The sequence below is a fragment of the Protopterus annectens genome, chromosome 6.part0 (genome assembly GCF_019279795.1).
Source record: "Protopterus annectens isolate FY-2018-M chromosome 6.part0, PAN1.0, whole genome shotgun sequence".
In the NCBI taxonomy this organism is placed as follows: Eukaryota; Metazoa; Chordata; order Ceratodontiformes; family Protopteridae; genus Protopterus; species Protopterus annectens.
The window spans coordinates 408,319,514-408,336,236 of NC_056737.1; the positions used below are offsets into that span (position 1 = coordinate 408,319,514).

Below are 16,723 nucleotides of genomic sequence, written 5' to 3' on the forward strand. Positions count from 1 at the left end.
GCTCAGAGCAAATCTGGGTATTGCCGTGAAGATTCTTTACATAACTATAGAAGACCTTGTAGTTGTCTTTACTATCTGCTGCAATTCTGTTTTCATAGCTAGCTTTAGACGATTTGATGAGGGATCCCAACTTTTTTTTTGAGGCTGATAAGGGAGTTTTTCCAGTCTTGGTACTTTACTTTATTCCACATCAGTTTCCTCCTTCTGTTGTAGAGTTTGTTTATTGCAGGGGACCACCAGATTGGCTTCCTTCTTTTGGAGGAGAGCACCTTGGTTCTATTGGGTATGGTGAGATCCATGCATTTGTGTAGGTGTTCGTACAGTGCATTGGTGTATGATTCAGCAGTCGTGCAAATATTCTCCATTTGCATGGGTGCCGTGAAGTTAGCCACCTCTGTTTTTAGAAGCTCAAAGTTAGCTTTTGAGAAGTTTTAAATGGTGTTTAGCTTTGCAGAGGGGGTGGGAGGGATGTGGGTTTCCAAGGTGATTAGTTTGTGGTTGGATCTAACCAGGGAAGAGTTGACTATTGGTGTAGAGCAATGGTTCCCCATGCTAGTAATGATGAGATCAAGGATGCTGCTACCTCTAGTGGGGGTAAGAGCGAGCTGGTCCAGTGCATTAGGAATTAAGGAATTCCAGGAAACGCTGGGCAAGTGTATTGGTACAAGAGTAATTTTCCCAGTTAATGGAGAGGTAGTTGACATTGCCCAGTATGAGAATGTTAGGTTGAACCCTAATATTCTCCTGGGTGCTTAGGAACCTGGAGTGCGAGTCTTGGGACATGGTTGGGAACCTATAGCAGGCTACAACCCGAATCTCTGTCTTACCCAATGTTAGCTGCACATGAAGTATCTCAGATGCATTATGTTGAGCTACCAGTCTGGAGGTGTGCATCCTTTATGAATATAGAAACACCAATCCTTTTGGAGCTTTGGTCCAAGTTCTGGCACCATAAGGTGTGGAATGAGTTATAGCTTGGTAGTGCAGTGGTGCTTTCTGCTGCCTTGAACCAGGTCTCTGTTACAGCACAAATGTTGATGTTCTCCATTTTAAGTAGTGCTTTGAGTGAGTGCATTTTAAGAGTTAGACTTCTAACATTGAGCAGTATGATCCTCAGACTGCATTTGTTTGTAGTGGTTATGGTGGTAATTTGGACTTTGGAACACCACCTAAAAAGGCACTATAATGGTGGCAAGAGCCTTGGCCAGCATCTGGAAGCACAAGGGTGACAGATACAGGCCATTTCTGACAAAGCACTGAGGTCCGTCAGTCATGTCATCCCAAGCAGATACTGGATCCCCTTAGAATGACACCAGAAACTTGCCCAATTGTTGAAATCAATCATTTTCTGCTTGTACTGTGGTATCATTCTGGGTGATGGTAGGATGCTGCTCAGGGCTAAGGTCATACTCACCTGGGCTACACTATCTGAGACCTCCTCAATGTCTTTTTTCATGTAGTCAAGGGAGATACATCTCAGGTCATTCAACACCCACATGTACAATGACAGTCATATTTGTACCTGTTGTTGAGGGACCAGAGTGCTTGCTTTATGTGGTGGATCGTGGTGCTTGACAGGCAGTTAACTGTTACTTTCTCCTTACTTAACCTAGTAAAAGGGACATCAGTGTGCCTCACTATTGAGTCACCTATGACTAGTGCGTTGGGCATGCTGTTTTGCCTTAGGGGCTTTTGTTGAGTGTCACACTTTTTTAGGAGAGTTATATGCCCCATGATTAGTGTTGTGTTTTGGTGGTCGAGTGCGTTTCTGCCTTGGAGGTCTCTGCTGTTTGGTAGATTTTTATTGACAGCTTCCATGAAGGTGAGTATGTGGTTTGTGTTTTTATGTGAAGGCAGTGCTGGTGTGTGTTCTGGAGGGCTATGTGTTCTATGTGGTGTGGTGCAAGTGTTGACCTTCGCCTCTTGACCAGCTATTCTGGTTTTGGCTGAAGAGTGCATGGATTCCTATTTGGATATATAAGTGCATCTCTCGCAAATCTGAGAGTTGGGAGTTAAGAGGAGAGGGCTGTCAGTGTACATGAGGCAGTTGCTACATTGCCTCAAGATGCCAAAGTTCACCAGGTTAATAGGAGAAAGCACAGGGAACTGATCTTTAGACATGCCTGGAGGGGTGGCCATTAATAATAATTACTGGAGCTGTTTCCTTGTAGAACGTTAAGTGCTGGTAGCACTTGTGCTACAATAATTGCTACAAGAAGTCTGGTGAAGTGCTAGACTAATAAGTTAGTAAAAGTGCAGGAGAGGAGAGAACTAGCAGATCTAAGGGAAAAGTTGAAGAGACGACTTTGGTAGTGCTCAGAAGCTTCTGTATCTTCTGGACTAGACTAGTTGCAGGAAACAAGCTTAGTTTTTTTTTTTTTTTTTTTTTTACAAAAAGCAGCTAAAACAGTACTAAAACAATTCAACTGCTGTGCAAGCTAGCACATGTGAGTGTGTAGCAGCAGTAAAGCAAATATAGTTTAAATAAATGCAATTTATTCAAAATTTATTCTGAACTGAATTCATTTTTTTTTTTTTTTTAGTAAAGTGGAAAGGGAGAAAGGAGGAGGAGAATATAATTCAAGGTTAAGAACCTAAGTGGGTTGGCCTTCTCAAATGTTCTCTCAGTATTAGGTAGAATGAACACTAGACTGGGAGGAGTATCCCAGATCAAATTTACAGTAGGAGTGGGCAACTGTAAAGCCACCAACTATAACACCACCACAAGAATAGGGTGGGGGGAGGACCAGTTTCAGAACAGAACAAGAAACAATGCCAGCAAATATATAAATAATTCAAACAAAAATTAAGACAGTGCACAACTCTGAAAAGTTAAAAAGTGCCAAAAATGTACTTATCAGCGCTCTGTTTCCAGATTGTTTGAGAAGTACTCCAGTCAGAACACAAGGATATTCTAGCAATGTTATTCACACATACTTACACTCTCACATGTATACATACACACAAATATATTAATGCATTTTTATAAGACAAACTGTTATGGGTCCAATTGCTTAATTTCTTAATTTCATAACATTTTTTTGTATTTTTTGTTAAGAAAATGGAATGGGTAAGAATCACAGCATGCTACTCAGATATATCACAGAGCTGTGTGGTGCTCTGTAACTTATTTTGTGTACAATTTGCAAAGAATAGCTTTGCTATTAGTAATTTAGAGCCATTTCTGTTTCTGCTAAAGGAATTATAAAAATCACAATGTTTATGTTGAGTGTGTTAGATCTGAAACATCAGCCTTGCTACAAGACAAGGTGATGCAGGCCAAGGGTGTGAACTGTATGAATAGCCAGTACCATAAACATGGAAAAATGTAGCACTCTGACAAAGTATGCCACAATTACAATTCTGCATGCGGAAATCAACAATCAGTTTAACTTGTATGTATCAGCATGACATTCCTACTACATTCAGTGAAAGATATTTCATTCTTTCCTAGTTTTTTTTTTTTCAGTACATACATTTATGGGCAAGTCTTATCAAGTGGCATTACTTATTTACACTACAGTCTAATAGGATATTTATGTTTTGTTTACTCAGACTCACTCTGGAAATTCAAATCTCCTCCATTACCCTTTTGACATGTTCATTACCTCCTCACTCTATGTAGCCTTTAAAGTACTCCCATCATTCTACAGTGATGGAGGCCTACTTTTTTTGGGGAGGGGGGGCTGACAAGCTGTCATCCATAGGGGCTCATTTTTTTCTACTTACATACTCTTATTCCCCTCTATCCCCACTGGGCAGACTGCCAAGGATGTGTGTGCACCCACTTCCATTTACATGCATCATACTCCAGCTGAAATGACTACGCACCCCCAATGCCGATATGATACCCATAATCCACATGCTGTGGAAGTATTATACCTCATCTACCCATCAGATGTCACTACTGTGCATGATCTGTTACCAGTACTCCTTCTCTGGGATAAAATTACTCACTTCCACCCCTCTTAGCTGATTGCTTTAATCATCTGAGACTACTAACAGAAAGTGGGCTGAAAAAGGCACAGTCAGGTCATGAAACAAATAGAATTTTACAAAATTTAGGGGGGAATTTTCTAATTATATTTAATATAATGCTCCTTTGGTATGTTCTGAAAGAGCTCAATAATCACTGCAAATGTGCAATTTAATTGTGACTATTTATGTGGCAGAAAGAAAAACACAGTATACCTGATCAAAATTCAACTGATCATACATGCCTGTGAAAGAGATCTTGAACAAAATATGTGGAGCTGTTCCCTGGTGCAAGCCACTTCCCTCTTCAGAAGATTTTCAGTTTTGGCCTACAGAGAGAGAGTTAACAAAAGCAAAGATACAAGGTGGCTCTTACATCTGATTGCTACCACAGCCACCATTATCTTTAAGCACCAGCAAAAAACACCTTTAGATATATCTGTGGATCTATACACCAAATAGAATCAACTTTGCAAAGCTTTGGGTAAACACCCTGACAATATTATGTTCAATAAATACTGGGGTAGTTATCTGTATGAACAGGATGAACTGGCATAAGGAGTTACAACTTTGAACCGTGTTAATGATCTGGTTTCTTTGGTCTTGTAAGGTATTTTGCTAGTTTGAAGTCAGATTTAGTATTGTATTAATGTTTGGTTTTACAAAAATATTTCTTAACTTCCTTTTTGTAAGGGGTATTATACCATTTTAGCTCAAGAAAAACTGATGCATTTATTCTGCTAGCAATTCATTAAGTAACTATTCCAAAAGGGATACTCAAAAGAGCTTACAAAAAAATCCATGAAAGAAAATAATTCACCTAGTGAAGTCAGTGAATCCTAATTTGTCCTGCATAACAATCTCCAAACCTTTGCTCTGTCTTTACTCATTCTGCCCCAAGACACTTTCAGTCTTTTTTTCCTGACTGCCACTGGACCGTTGCCCAGGGAAAACATCACATACCCTCACATTCATTCTTTGTGAAGGATCATTTCTTCAGCTCAGTCATGAATCTCACTTACCTTCTCATTATTTCACCTCTTCCATCTCTATAAATACTTTATTATATAGTAGCACTTTGGTCTTTTGAATATGACTAGACACAGTACGAGAAAGGATACCTTTCCCTTAGGCATAAGTGCTTCTCTTTTATTCATGTTTCAGGTTCTTCTTGTGCCCTTAAAAAGAGAAGGACTGAATGGGCCAGGATGATTCCCAAAAAGTTTCACGTGAGCCCTTTTTTCTTGTGGCATTTACTCATTTTCTCACTATTTTACATTTTTTATAGTTCGTTTGCTAACTAAATCACTGACTTTAGCAGTAAATGGGTATTTATGATGTAAACAGAGACCTAGTGATATTCTTCACTCATTCTTAGTTTCCCAGAATGCCTTCTTGGAATCTACTTTCCTTCTGAACTGCCAGTGTCTCAGATCATGCTTGGCAAAGACATTTGCCTGATTAGTACTTCTATGCCACACCTGGTTTTCATGAAACACAGCTCTCAGTGATGACAAAAATCATCTAAAAATCAATTCATCATGAAAATCTGGCTTTGTCTTATCTTTTCAAGGATTTCGGCATTTATTGATTGTACCCTACAACCCCTATCCTTCCAGGGGAATCGGATCCTACTTTGTAAAACTTTTCTCAGAGCTACTTCCAATGCATTTACCTAGCTGATTACATAGTTCCTTCTTATATTCTAACCATGTTCATCCTTTCCTCTTTCAAAACTAAACTTCAGCACTTGGGATATAATCTTAAACTGCTCCCTTAGTCTCATCTCATTTCAACCCCTATCCCATTCTGGAATCCTGTCATTTTCTTCCTTTGAAATACATTTATATTTCATAGTAACTGTTACATTCATCCATATCAACATGATGCAATAAAATCTATACAAAAGGGTTTCCTGCACGATCCCACCTCGCTTATTAGGCTTATTCTTAAAGCTGTATAATTGCTAACTGTTTTTGGTAATGATCTTTCATCATTTCTTAAGTTATTAAAACATGTTTGTTTTATAAATGCCCTTTTTGCAAAATTTTTCAAACCCTGGTAATATAACATGCAAGGTTTAACTTCCTAGTAAAAAGTTTACAGTTGTAGCTAAATCAAACTTTATATTTTGGTACAAAAGAAACTCTTTTCAAATGTGTTAAATGTGTGTTAGTTAGTTGCAAGTGACTGTAACTAAAGACAGTAAAACCACCTCTAATACATACTATACCTTTTTCACCAACTTTTATTTCTTTTATGAGTAAATTACAAATTATCTCTTTCTGGCCTCATAAATTGATTGTTACAGTTACAGAAGATAGGGACTAGTTTATGCATGTATCTATCAAGTTTTTTTTTTTCACAAATATTTACTTTTTGGTACAGTACAACTTGTTTGGACATAATTTACTGGTGATTTTTTTATTTAGTTTTTTTTTTGAATCACATTAAAAGTACCTTATTAAAACATTTTACTAATACATTTGTGCAGATACTTGCATAGTAGCCTAAAAGTGATTTTAGATACATACACATTTACACTCAATATTAAATTAATTATTAACAAGAAAGCGAGGTGCCATGTGATTTTTGTATTTTAAAAGAAGTGATGTCTACTGACTTAGTACTGATTAAGTCCTGTTCGATGTACAGGACAAAAAGTGCTCAGCGCTGAATCAGTACATTATTTGTTTGGTTACTTAGACTACATGAAGTTTTTTTACAATTGGCAATGGTCTAACTCTGCATTGGAATGCATTTATTTAGTTTTGGTAGAGCGTACACTCTTGTCACTGTCTTTTTGGGTTACAACATAACAATGGAGTTTGCCACAAGAAGTTCATGAAAAAGGAAACAGCTGCCTTCCTCAGAGATCCTGATGTGAATATGACAACGTTCTATATAACGCAAACAAACTTGAGCAAGAAGGCACCTTCAAAATGAGCTTTTCAGCCTATCATACTGTCTTTCAATAAGCAATAAAAAGTAACTTGATACTACATGTTTGAACAAGCAGAACATAATCAACAACATGCTGACAAAGTGTAGGGCAAGTTCCTTAAACTATCTAGTTACATTTCTTTTGAACATTTGTTGTGTCTTTGTCCTTAAACAGGTAAGATCTCAAGAATTGTATGCACAATGTACTCTTACCAGTATTAAAATATGTGAGCTTTACCTATAATTGAAACATAATTTCAACTTTTTCTGAAATTAGGCACTATCCATACTTCTACACACTTAGCAGATGCTTGTCCTTAATGTTAAGAGTAATGTCAGTACATTTTCATTTATTTTAAGTACTTAACTATTTTACTGCTTATATTTTCCCACCAGCCACATTAAAGTACAGAATGCAGTTAGGACTGCTTGTTCCATGCGTATAACACTTGGATAGCTAGTTTGTTACCTATAATCACTCTACTTAAGTTTTCTTGTTAAAAATGGCAAAGCACCATCAGAGAAAAATGATTTCTAGAAATGTAAGAAAGGTTGCTGAAAAAAACTTTGTGCAATTAATTTAACTGACAGTCTTTATATTGTCACTTTAATGACCCAACAGATAGTGTTCGTTGGCTTAAATCATTATACTGGCCTTTCATGAGGGCTACAGTGATATTTATGAAATGCCCCCTTTTCTTCTACCACTTGTACCAGTTTAATGACAACCCAGAAGTTAGTAACAGAATTTTTATAGGAAGAACGTATAAAAAACAATAGATTGGTGGCCATCCTATGTTTTCTCCAGGCACGCTGGTTTCGTTCCATCTTCCAAAGACTTGATGCTTTAACTGGATATCCTAAATTATCTGCATGTATGCCACATTAGTTCTTGCTCTTGTGGTCTTGGTCAGTGCTGGAAAATTAATGGATAACAAATTACATACCTACATATATATATATATATATATATATATATATATATATATATGGATCTGTACAGATGCTCGACTGCATCTTTCACCAAATCCCAATTTGGTGAGCATACTTGCGTGAAAGTGCTGTTCTCCGAAGCAGCACTTCCACATAAGTATGCTTGTTGTTCCGGTCGCACTATGGTGTGGTAAGGGAAAATTCCCTTTTCCCCACTGTAGTGTGACCTCGGAGTGAGAATATTAAAGTAGGTGGGGGTGCAGGGGGAAAAGCCAAGTAGATGTATTTTTTTTTTTTTTTTTACATACTTTAACGAAAGCTCTTTTTTGATGAAAGTGCTTTAGTTAAAAGTGTGTTCGGTGGTAATGGATTCAGGCTTTTGAACTTTTGTTGAAAAGTCCTAGATCCATATATAAAAAAAAAAAAAAATATATATATATATATATATATATATATATATATATATATATATATATATATATATACACACACACACACACACACACACACATAGGCGTGTGTGTGTGTGTGTATATATATATATATATATATATATATATATATATATATATATATACACACACACACACACACACACACACACACACACGCAGATATATATATATATATATATATATATATATATATATATATATATATAGCAGAATGTGAAGCCTTGGAAGGTATATGCTGCTCTAAGTAACAGTGTGTATTCTGCATACAATAAGCTCCTTCAGTGTTACAAATGGATATTCAATATTTTACACACTGCAACATCACCATGAAGTACCAGATCACAGGCAATGCAGGCAGTGCTTCGTGTGCATTAAAGACAGGTGTGTGTGTGTGTGTGTGTGTGTGTGTATGTGTGCGCGTGTATGCGTGAACAAACTCAAAAAAGCAAAAGGCACATATCTAGCAACTGAAATATGTACTAATAAAATACATCTTTTAATTTGTTAAGATTCATAGACTGGCTGCCCACACTTTTTTTTTTTTTTTTTTTAAATAAGATTACCTTCCGGATTTGATCTGTATCCTTGTCCAGTATAATGGCCTCATTGGACAGCCGGGTTCTACTGCAGGTTTTCGCGGTGGATGTGAGGAATAAAAACTGCTGCCAAATGTAAAACCAAGCCCAGGAGGTGGTAGAGGTGGTGCAGGTCCTGATCCTGGAAAAGGTGGTGGTGGAGGAGGAGGGCCTATTCCAGGTAATGGTGGAGGTGGTGGAATCCCCATACCAGGAGGAGGTGGAGGAGCACTTCCTCCTGGTAGAGGTGGGGGAGGTGGAGGTGGTGGTGGTATTCCTATACCTGGTGGCAAAGGAGGAGGAGGAGGAGCCAAATGCCCTGGAAGAGGTGGTGGAGGAGGAGGTGCTGGTGGTAGTCCAGATTCACCAGAAAGCTGAACAGTTATAGAAGACATATCCAGCTTGTTTGGGAGTGGTTGCTTGTTTTGGGTTACCTTGTTGTCATCTTCACTTGGTTTTATGAAAGTTTCTCTGTCTGTCTGAATACAAACATTCCGAAATGTTTTTGGTAAGTTATCATCCTCAGTGGAAACACAAGCATCCTTTGGTTCTCCTCGCCCTTGCCTTATTTTATTTTCCAAGTCAGTCTTGAGATTTTCAATAACTTCTTCAAGTTTAGCAGTTGATACAGCATGTTCACCTCTTATTTCAAACAACTGCAGTTCAAATTCACCCTGAGAAATAGTGCAAAATAAACTGAATTAGTCAATGGGAAAAAAATGGATCTTTACACTAGGTTTTACAGTTACAAGATTTAATATACTGCCTAAAATTTGTACTTTTATTGTAGTCTATTACTTTTTGCATCAAAATAAACTTTTCTCTTTTCTTTTGCAAATAATTTTCTTCCCATGATACAACTGTTTTTAATATTCAATATAAGCTGACCTTTTCTTTTTAAACTTTAGAGATGCACCTTAAAATCTGCTTTCTTGTGCCAAAACAGACAAATCCAAAAGCATAAACTCTTTAATCAACTGTTAAATTTGGACACTTACTCTCCTTCAGACAATGCATGTTAACATAAATGTTCTTATTTAATAAGATTATAGGGCAAACAGAAGAACCAATATTCAACCTATGCCTCTGATTTGGGTCTTTTATACATTTTATCTACCTTTTTTCTCATTAGGAAAAAAAAAGTTTGAAAACTGCATTGGCTCATCTGACTGCAGTTCTCATGCCTATTTAGAAACAAGAACTTTAGATGACTCATCAGTTATGCCCCATTTTCTGACCTTCTGCGCAAGCTGCAGGTCTAATTCAACTAGTAGCTTATCATTCATCTTTCATTGGAATTGCCTTATTTGTCCAAGACAGTCATGAATTTTCACACAGTTTTATAACCCTGCTTGTTCAGGAAGTATGCTACCTTCAGCAAAAATCTGGTGTGGTCACACTGGATCTTCTTGAATTCCTACATTTTTCTTCTATTTTCTACCCTCTTAAACTCTGATCTACTTAAAACACATTGGTATGACAACTGCATATCCCACTGTATCTCCACCTTTGGAACAAACTTCTACTATGTCATGCTGACTCAAACCCTTGCTGCCTTCAATGTAAACCTAGATAACTAGATAAGCAAGCAGCCTCAAATTCTCCCACCAGTCTATTTTATGTTGTCATCCAAAACACTAAAGGAAACTTTTGAATGTTATTTATTAGCTATAGGCTTGCAATGTTCTGTACACTGATAACTTAATACTTACCTAATTACTTATGAAGATGGTGCACGTAATGAAAGCTGCATAATGGTGGTTTAAGGAATTTACTGTATACACATCTAGTCATCAGCACAATTCTAAGACTTTCAGGATATACAAAACTAGCCCCCAGATGGGAGTGTATGAAGCATTTGCTAGCAGACTAATGGTATAGGACAAGGCAAAATCACCATCATGTGAACAGGAAATCATGTTAGGCAAACCTCATAATTTTCATGCTGTAAAGCGTAACATTGAGAAGCACCCCCCCATAGACATCATTACCTTCTTGTACCCGAAGAAGCTGTTGATATGATTCTTTAAATGCAGTTATGTTTTTACAGTGGGCTAAATAAACATGTTCCATACTGCAAGTAGCAAATATATGAAACTCATAATCCCTTTTTTGGTTTGGATGTGTAAATTTTGCACTGCTATCAATGCATGAGCACAATGAACACCTACCACAATGCATTGTAACTTTGTTTCTATGCTGCACAGGATCCATGATGGGGTAAACAAAGCTGCCTTTTCAATGATTTCATGTTTCTATCTAAAAAGGAATCTGGGAGTAGTGTCCATCAACTTACTGATATCACGGTCTGTTAAAATTCCCCAATGTCTCTTAACATTCATATAGGGAAAACCATCAGAAGAATAATATAAGGGACCCTAAGTTTATAGTCTTTTCTTTTAACCTTCATTGCCTGGTGTGTCCTAGAAAAATAAGGTTTAGCTGTGCTAGATTTAAGATACGGAACCTCATCTATGTTCCTTAAAATATTATGTGCATCATAACCTCTATCAACCAGGTCAGTGTGTAAAATATTAAGTTGTCAAAAATCACTATCCCGAACACTAAGCCTAGAAGCTAAAAATATTCGATTCCTGACAACATTCTGAAAAGTGTGTTGGGGACGCATGCTGTCTCTAGGTAATAAATGATTGGCATGCAAAGACTTTCTATATAATCTGGTAAACAAACCTCCATCACCATCCATCTCTACAGTGACATCCAAAAAATCTATTTTACTAGAGGACACATTAGATGTATATCTTAAAAATGTTGCAGTATTATTAATATATTTGTCAAATTCCCTGAGTTCATCTTCTGTTTCATTCCACAGAAGGAACAAGTCTTCCACAAATCTTCAATAAAATATGACTTGTTTATAGGGTCCACTGAAAATATATGGTAGTAACTTAGCATTTACAACCTTTCAGTGAGACGTTCAACTTAAGTTAAACCAACATGCTTCTCTTATTACAGATACAGTATGAAGGGTCCTGCAAAAAATTTCCATCTCAACTCACAAGCATCAAGATGTTCATCCATTATTCTACCCTGAATGTTTTTCTTAATTTGCTCTATTACTAATAAGCCAGACATATACTTGTCACTTACCAATGCATGTTTGTACAATGCATTAGTAGGTTTGTTGAGTCTAATATCCAGGCTGTGTTCATAAATTCAATCCCTTAACCTTCTGGAGGTTTTACCCACATAGAAGGCAGGGCATTTTAGGCATTGGGCTAAAATATACCACATTTGTGGAACAGTTATAATACCCCTTGATTTTATAAGTCATTCATCTACCTGTAAAAACATTAACACAAATAAGCTTGAAAAAATGTGGACAAAAACACTTTTTTTTCATTATAAATGCTTTATGTCACCTCCCCCATACTTTCTTACTCCTTCTAAATAATTTTTAATTGACATGTCTCTCCTACAAACATAAAATGGTTTCTCACCAGTTTTACTTAACACACTGGGATGTGTACAAAAAATTCTCCAGTTTTTATTAAAATATTTAGTAATGGCAAAACTATCCAGTGTAAATGTAGATATAAACAATTTCCTTTTTAGTAATAGAGCAAATGAAGAAAGACATTCACAGAGTAGAATAATGGATAAACATTTTGATGCTTGTGAGTTGAGATGGCAGATCAAATGAAACGTAACTAGCTACCTTGGTCTTAAAACTATTTCTTTTAATTCAGTTCTAAAATTGAAGCATTATGAGTGTGTGATTTTACTGGTTCTTTAATTTTATCATGTGACCCTTAGGTAAAAAAGTGCAATGCTACATTATAAGGATAATGAAATCTCAGTTAATGGCATTCAGAAAGAAAACATCTTCCTTGAACAGACTTCCATGGTTATGGACAGATATCTTGTGGAAGCTGAAACTTGGATGCCTTTCTTATTCCCTTAAACCACATATGATAGGCAAGCAAAATGATCAGGAGACCTGGACTTGTATGAATATCTTTAAAATCTATAGGATCCTGGAAGATGTGGCAGGTGGAAACATGGTTAGGAATATACAAGAGAGGTTTTCCCAGTTTAGCTTGCCAGAGTAGAAAACTGTGCAATAAAGAGTATGTGCATTGCTTGCTGTACTCAAAGTCTATGGATAACATGAAGCCATGCTCAGTAACAATTTCTTTAGAATTCAAAACAAGAAAAATATTTTGATATTTCATTTGTCTAGATCCACCATCAAATACCAAGATTATTTACTCAAATCAGAAGATTTTTTTGGCTCAGCAATAATCCAAGCAGCTTTTGATTAGGTTCCTGATAGAAATTAATATCCACACTTCTTTGGTGTTTCATCCTAAATGGAGGGCAACTTCATAGAATGAATTATGACTGTTATATTCTGAATTTTCTTCTTCTTCTTTCGGCTTTTCCCGTTAAAGGTCGCCACAGCGGGACTCCAGTCCGCTAATGATTGGCAGTTGATTTTTACGGTGCCGATGTGCCAGCTCGACACCCAACCTTCAATGAAGGCACGCCCATTTACGCATGTCTTTTGAATGCCACTCGACCATGGGGAGGACATCCAGACTCCACACACAAAGCGCACCAGCTGAGAATCGAACAAGAGAACCTTTTGCTGTGAGGTGACAGCTCTACCGCTGCACCACAGCTGCTTGTGTTGTATTCTGAATAATGTCTAAAAACACTAAAGTGGTTTAACAACCTCAGTAAGAGACTCAAAATTCAACAGGAACAGCAAAAGTACTACTTAAAACCATTCACAGCAGCTGAGAAGCTTTTCCGATGCAATCTTACTGAGGAGCTGAGATAAACTGAATGTGAGGGAGTCTTATTAACTAAGCAAAAACGAGGAGAGTCTTTTTTTCTACAGACTTGCCTTTCCTTCATTCCTACTTTCAAAATATCGATGTATACATGTCTATATATATGGATTCGCTTTATAATCTTGAAATACTGAAATATCGAATTTCAGTATCTCAGGACTATAAAGCCGAAAACAAAAATCTGTGAAATTCAAAACTGCGAACATTAACAAAACACTACACCACACATACAAACACAAATACACCTACCTCCCAACACTACAACAAATCAAAACATATACAAACGCAACAAAACACATACACCCACCCTGCCTATAAACAGGGGGGGGCAAGCCCCGCTGCCCCCCCCATGTGGGGGGCTGCGCCACCCACACCCATGCTACTCTGAGGTCGCACTACACACCAAAAGACAGAAAACCCACCACCACACATTCTACACCCCCCTTGCACAAACACACATCACATACAAACACCACCACTTTCAACACTGACACACTCATACTCTTACCTACCTACCCTAACCCACACCTAACACTCCCCAACACATTCACAAACCCTCCCCAATACCCTTAAAAAACATAACACTGACCTAACCCACCATCTGTACTGCGGGTTTGATATTCTACAGTTTCATGCAACTACAGATTCGACATTTCAGTATTTCGAGATTCCAAAGTTTTTCCCTATATAGATAGGTAGATATGTATGAATGTACATTATATATAATGTAGAGGCATCCCTGACATGTCATTAGATGAAGTATGACATGGCGGTACAGCAACTACATAATGAATTTAATTTCTTTTCATATGGTTAGCAAATTTCATACTGGAGAAAAGATCTATTATCAAACATTATCATTTCTGGAATACATTGAATGCTAACTCTGGTATCAAATATATTTCTTTTTGCTGCTTTTGAGGTAGCAGTATTCATGGCATATATTGGCATCCACTTCATATTAACAATTATCAAAGCCATAAACATTGTTCCAATGACTGGACCAGCACAGTCCTCATGCAGTCTAAACCATGGCTTCTCAACCCATTTTCATGGGTGTAAAGATGCATTAGTAATTAGGTGTTGTATACTCTCTGCATGGTAGTTATTACACATCTTTAATTTCCACATTGAACTCATGTCAGACAAGCTAGGATATGGCTACACATTTTAATATGACTTTTTAACGATGAGCGTGGTGCAAAATTTTCAATATTATAGAACAGTGTTATAGATGGACAAAGATTCTAGACTCCCAGTGTGCGCATTTCATTAATGCCTACATACACTTATCTGCTGCAATAATATGACAACCTTTACTTCAGTTATCTTAAGCCACTGCTTTAAGAGATAGTTGTACACTTGTGGCTAAACTGTATTTCTATTAGTCCCATTTCACATAAAACAGAGCTCCTCAGTGACCCTATTTAAGCCCAACTTAGACAACTGGATGGGAGACTGCAAATTTATCCCAGTGGTGTCACCTACGCCCCTCTTGGATAAGGGTAGTCAGTGCTGATCATAGACTCACACTGCAAATATAGACCATACAACTTGGTCAATAAGGGAACAAGGGTATAACATAGCTAAGCTTATAAAGGTCCTAGGGCAATAGCCTAGTAACTTCCTATGAACCTACAACTACTATATTAAACTCAACAAACAGATTAGGTTGAGCAGTCTAACATGAGATTAACTCTTATTTGGCTGTAGCATCAGACATTGTATTTTAGGTTTCATATGCCAGTTAACATCAGAGTCTGCACTACAATAAAAATTATTTTGTACTACTAATGCATTGTTTTGCATGAAGTAATATAAAATGTTAGCCAAAAATATGAATGCTTTAAAATATCTATAAAATGGAACAGCCACTTTACCTCACACTTACTTGATAAAGCCTCCCTTTCAGACTTGCCAAGATTTTCCAGTAGCCTATACACAAAAATGGATACAGCATATACTAGAAAACATTCAGAAATTTCAGAAAGACAACCTTAATCCTCTTCTTCCACCCTTGATATGAACAAGTCACATGAAAATTTAGATTTTTTATCTAATTTTTATTCAAAGCTCTCATCATACTCATGAATATTATAGGAAGGATCAGTAGGTTTTTATATTCTATTATGGAACTCATATCCTACCATGGGGCACAGAATGTTGATCTCATCCCACAGTGGCTTCAAATTACATAATGTATATGCTATCTCAAGCTGATCCTAAATGCAGATATTATACAGTTCAACTCCAATCTTGCTACATCAATTAAGAAAAGATCTCTAGTCTTTCTCACTGAAACCGATTTAATTTTTGTGAAGGATAGTTACACAGCGCTTTTCAGAATTCATCATGTACTTCTTCACCACGTTGGATTCTTCTGCAGTAATGCATTAACATTAAAATGAATGAATGGATTATCCCTAAAACATTACGAAATTCAATTTGTAAAAGTTTCATTAAACATGTAACACGTAATCTATCCGGATCTTGCTTGTGTAATGGAGTCGCACTTGAACTCAGTCAAATACTAGATTACTGCTAATCACCACTGACTCAAGTATGATACTCTCATTAAAAAACACAAAGCCTAACTAATGTAAATTAACAAAAACATTTACAACATGTGGTATGAATGGTACTAGATCCTTCAATAAATACCAGATTAAGAACATAGCAAAAATCCATTTTGAATTATGAATGTCAAGTTAAGTGAACAAAGTTACACATGGTAATAATGGTTCATGTCCAACGGTATTATTTTTTATAACCAATGAACAAAATTCCTACACCAGCCAATGCAAACCAAAAATCAGAAACAAAAAACAAAGTATCATGAACAGATCCTGCCTAAAGAACACGCTTATACATAGATTACAAAGATGCATCATCTGGTATGGTAAGGATTCAGGTTCACATCAAAGCATCAATTAGCCAAAACATGCATAGAAAACTGACACAAGTTATCTGTTGGATCAGCTGTTTGTTTTAATTTGCTTCCGTTACATATTGAAAAAAATGA

The 16,723-nt window shown here is 36.8% G+C and overlaps 1 protein-coding gene across 1 annotated transcript in view; it reads right to left on the reverse strand.

Annotated features, from left to right (window-relative positions):
- FMN1 (formin 1) overlaps positions 1–16,723 on the reverse strand; it is a 1,985,060-nt gene that overhangs the window by 1,313,276 nt on the left and 655,061 nt on the right. Inside the window, exon 4 of the mRNA XM_044074155.1 lies at positions 8,870–9,555. Coding sequence (XP_043930090.1) covers positions 8,870–9,555 — 686 coding nt within the window. The remainder of the gene's footprint in view (positions 1–8,869; positions 9,556–16,723) is intronic.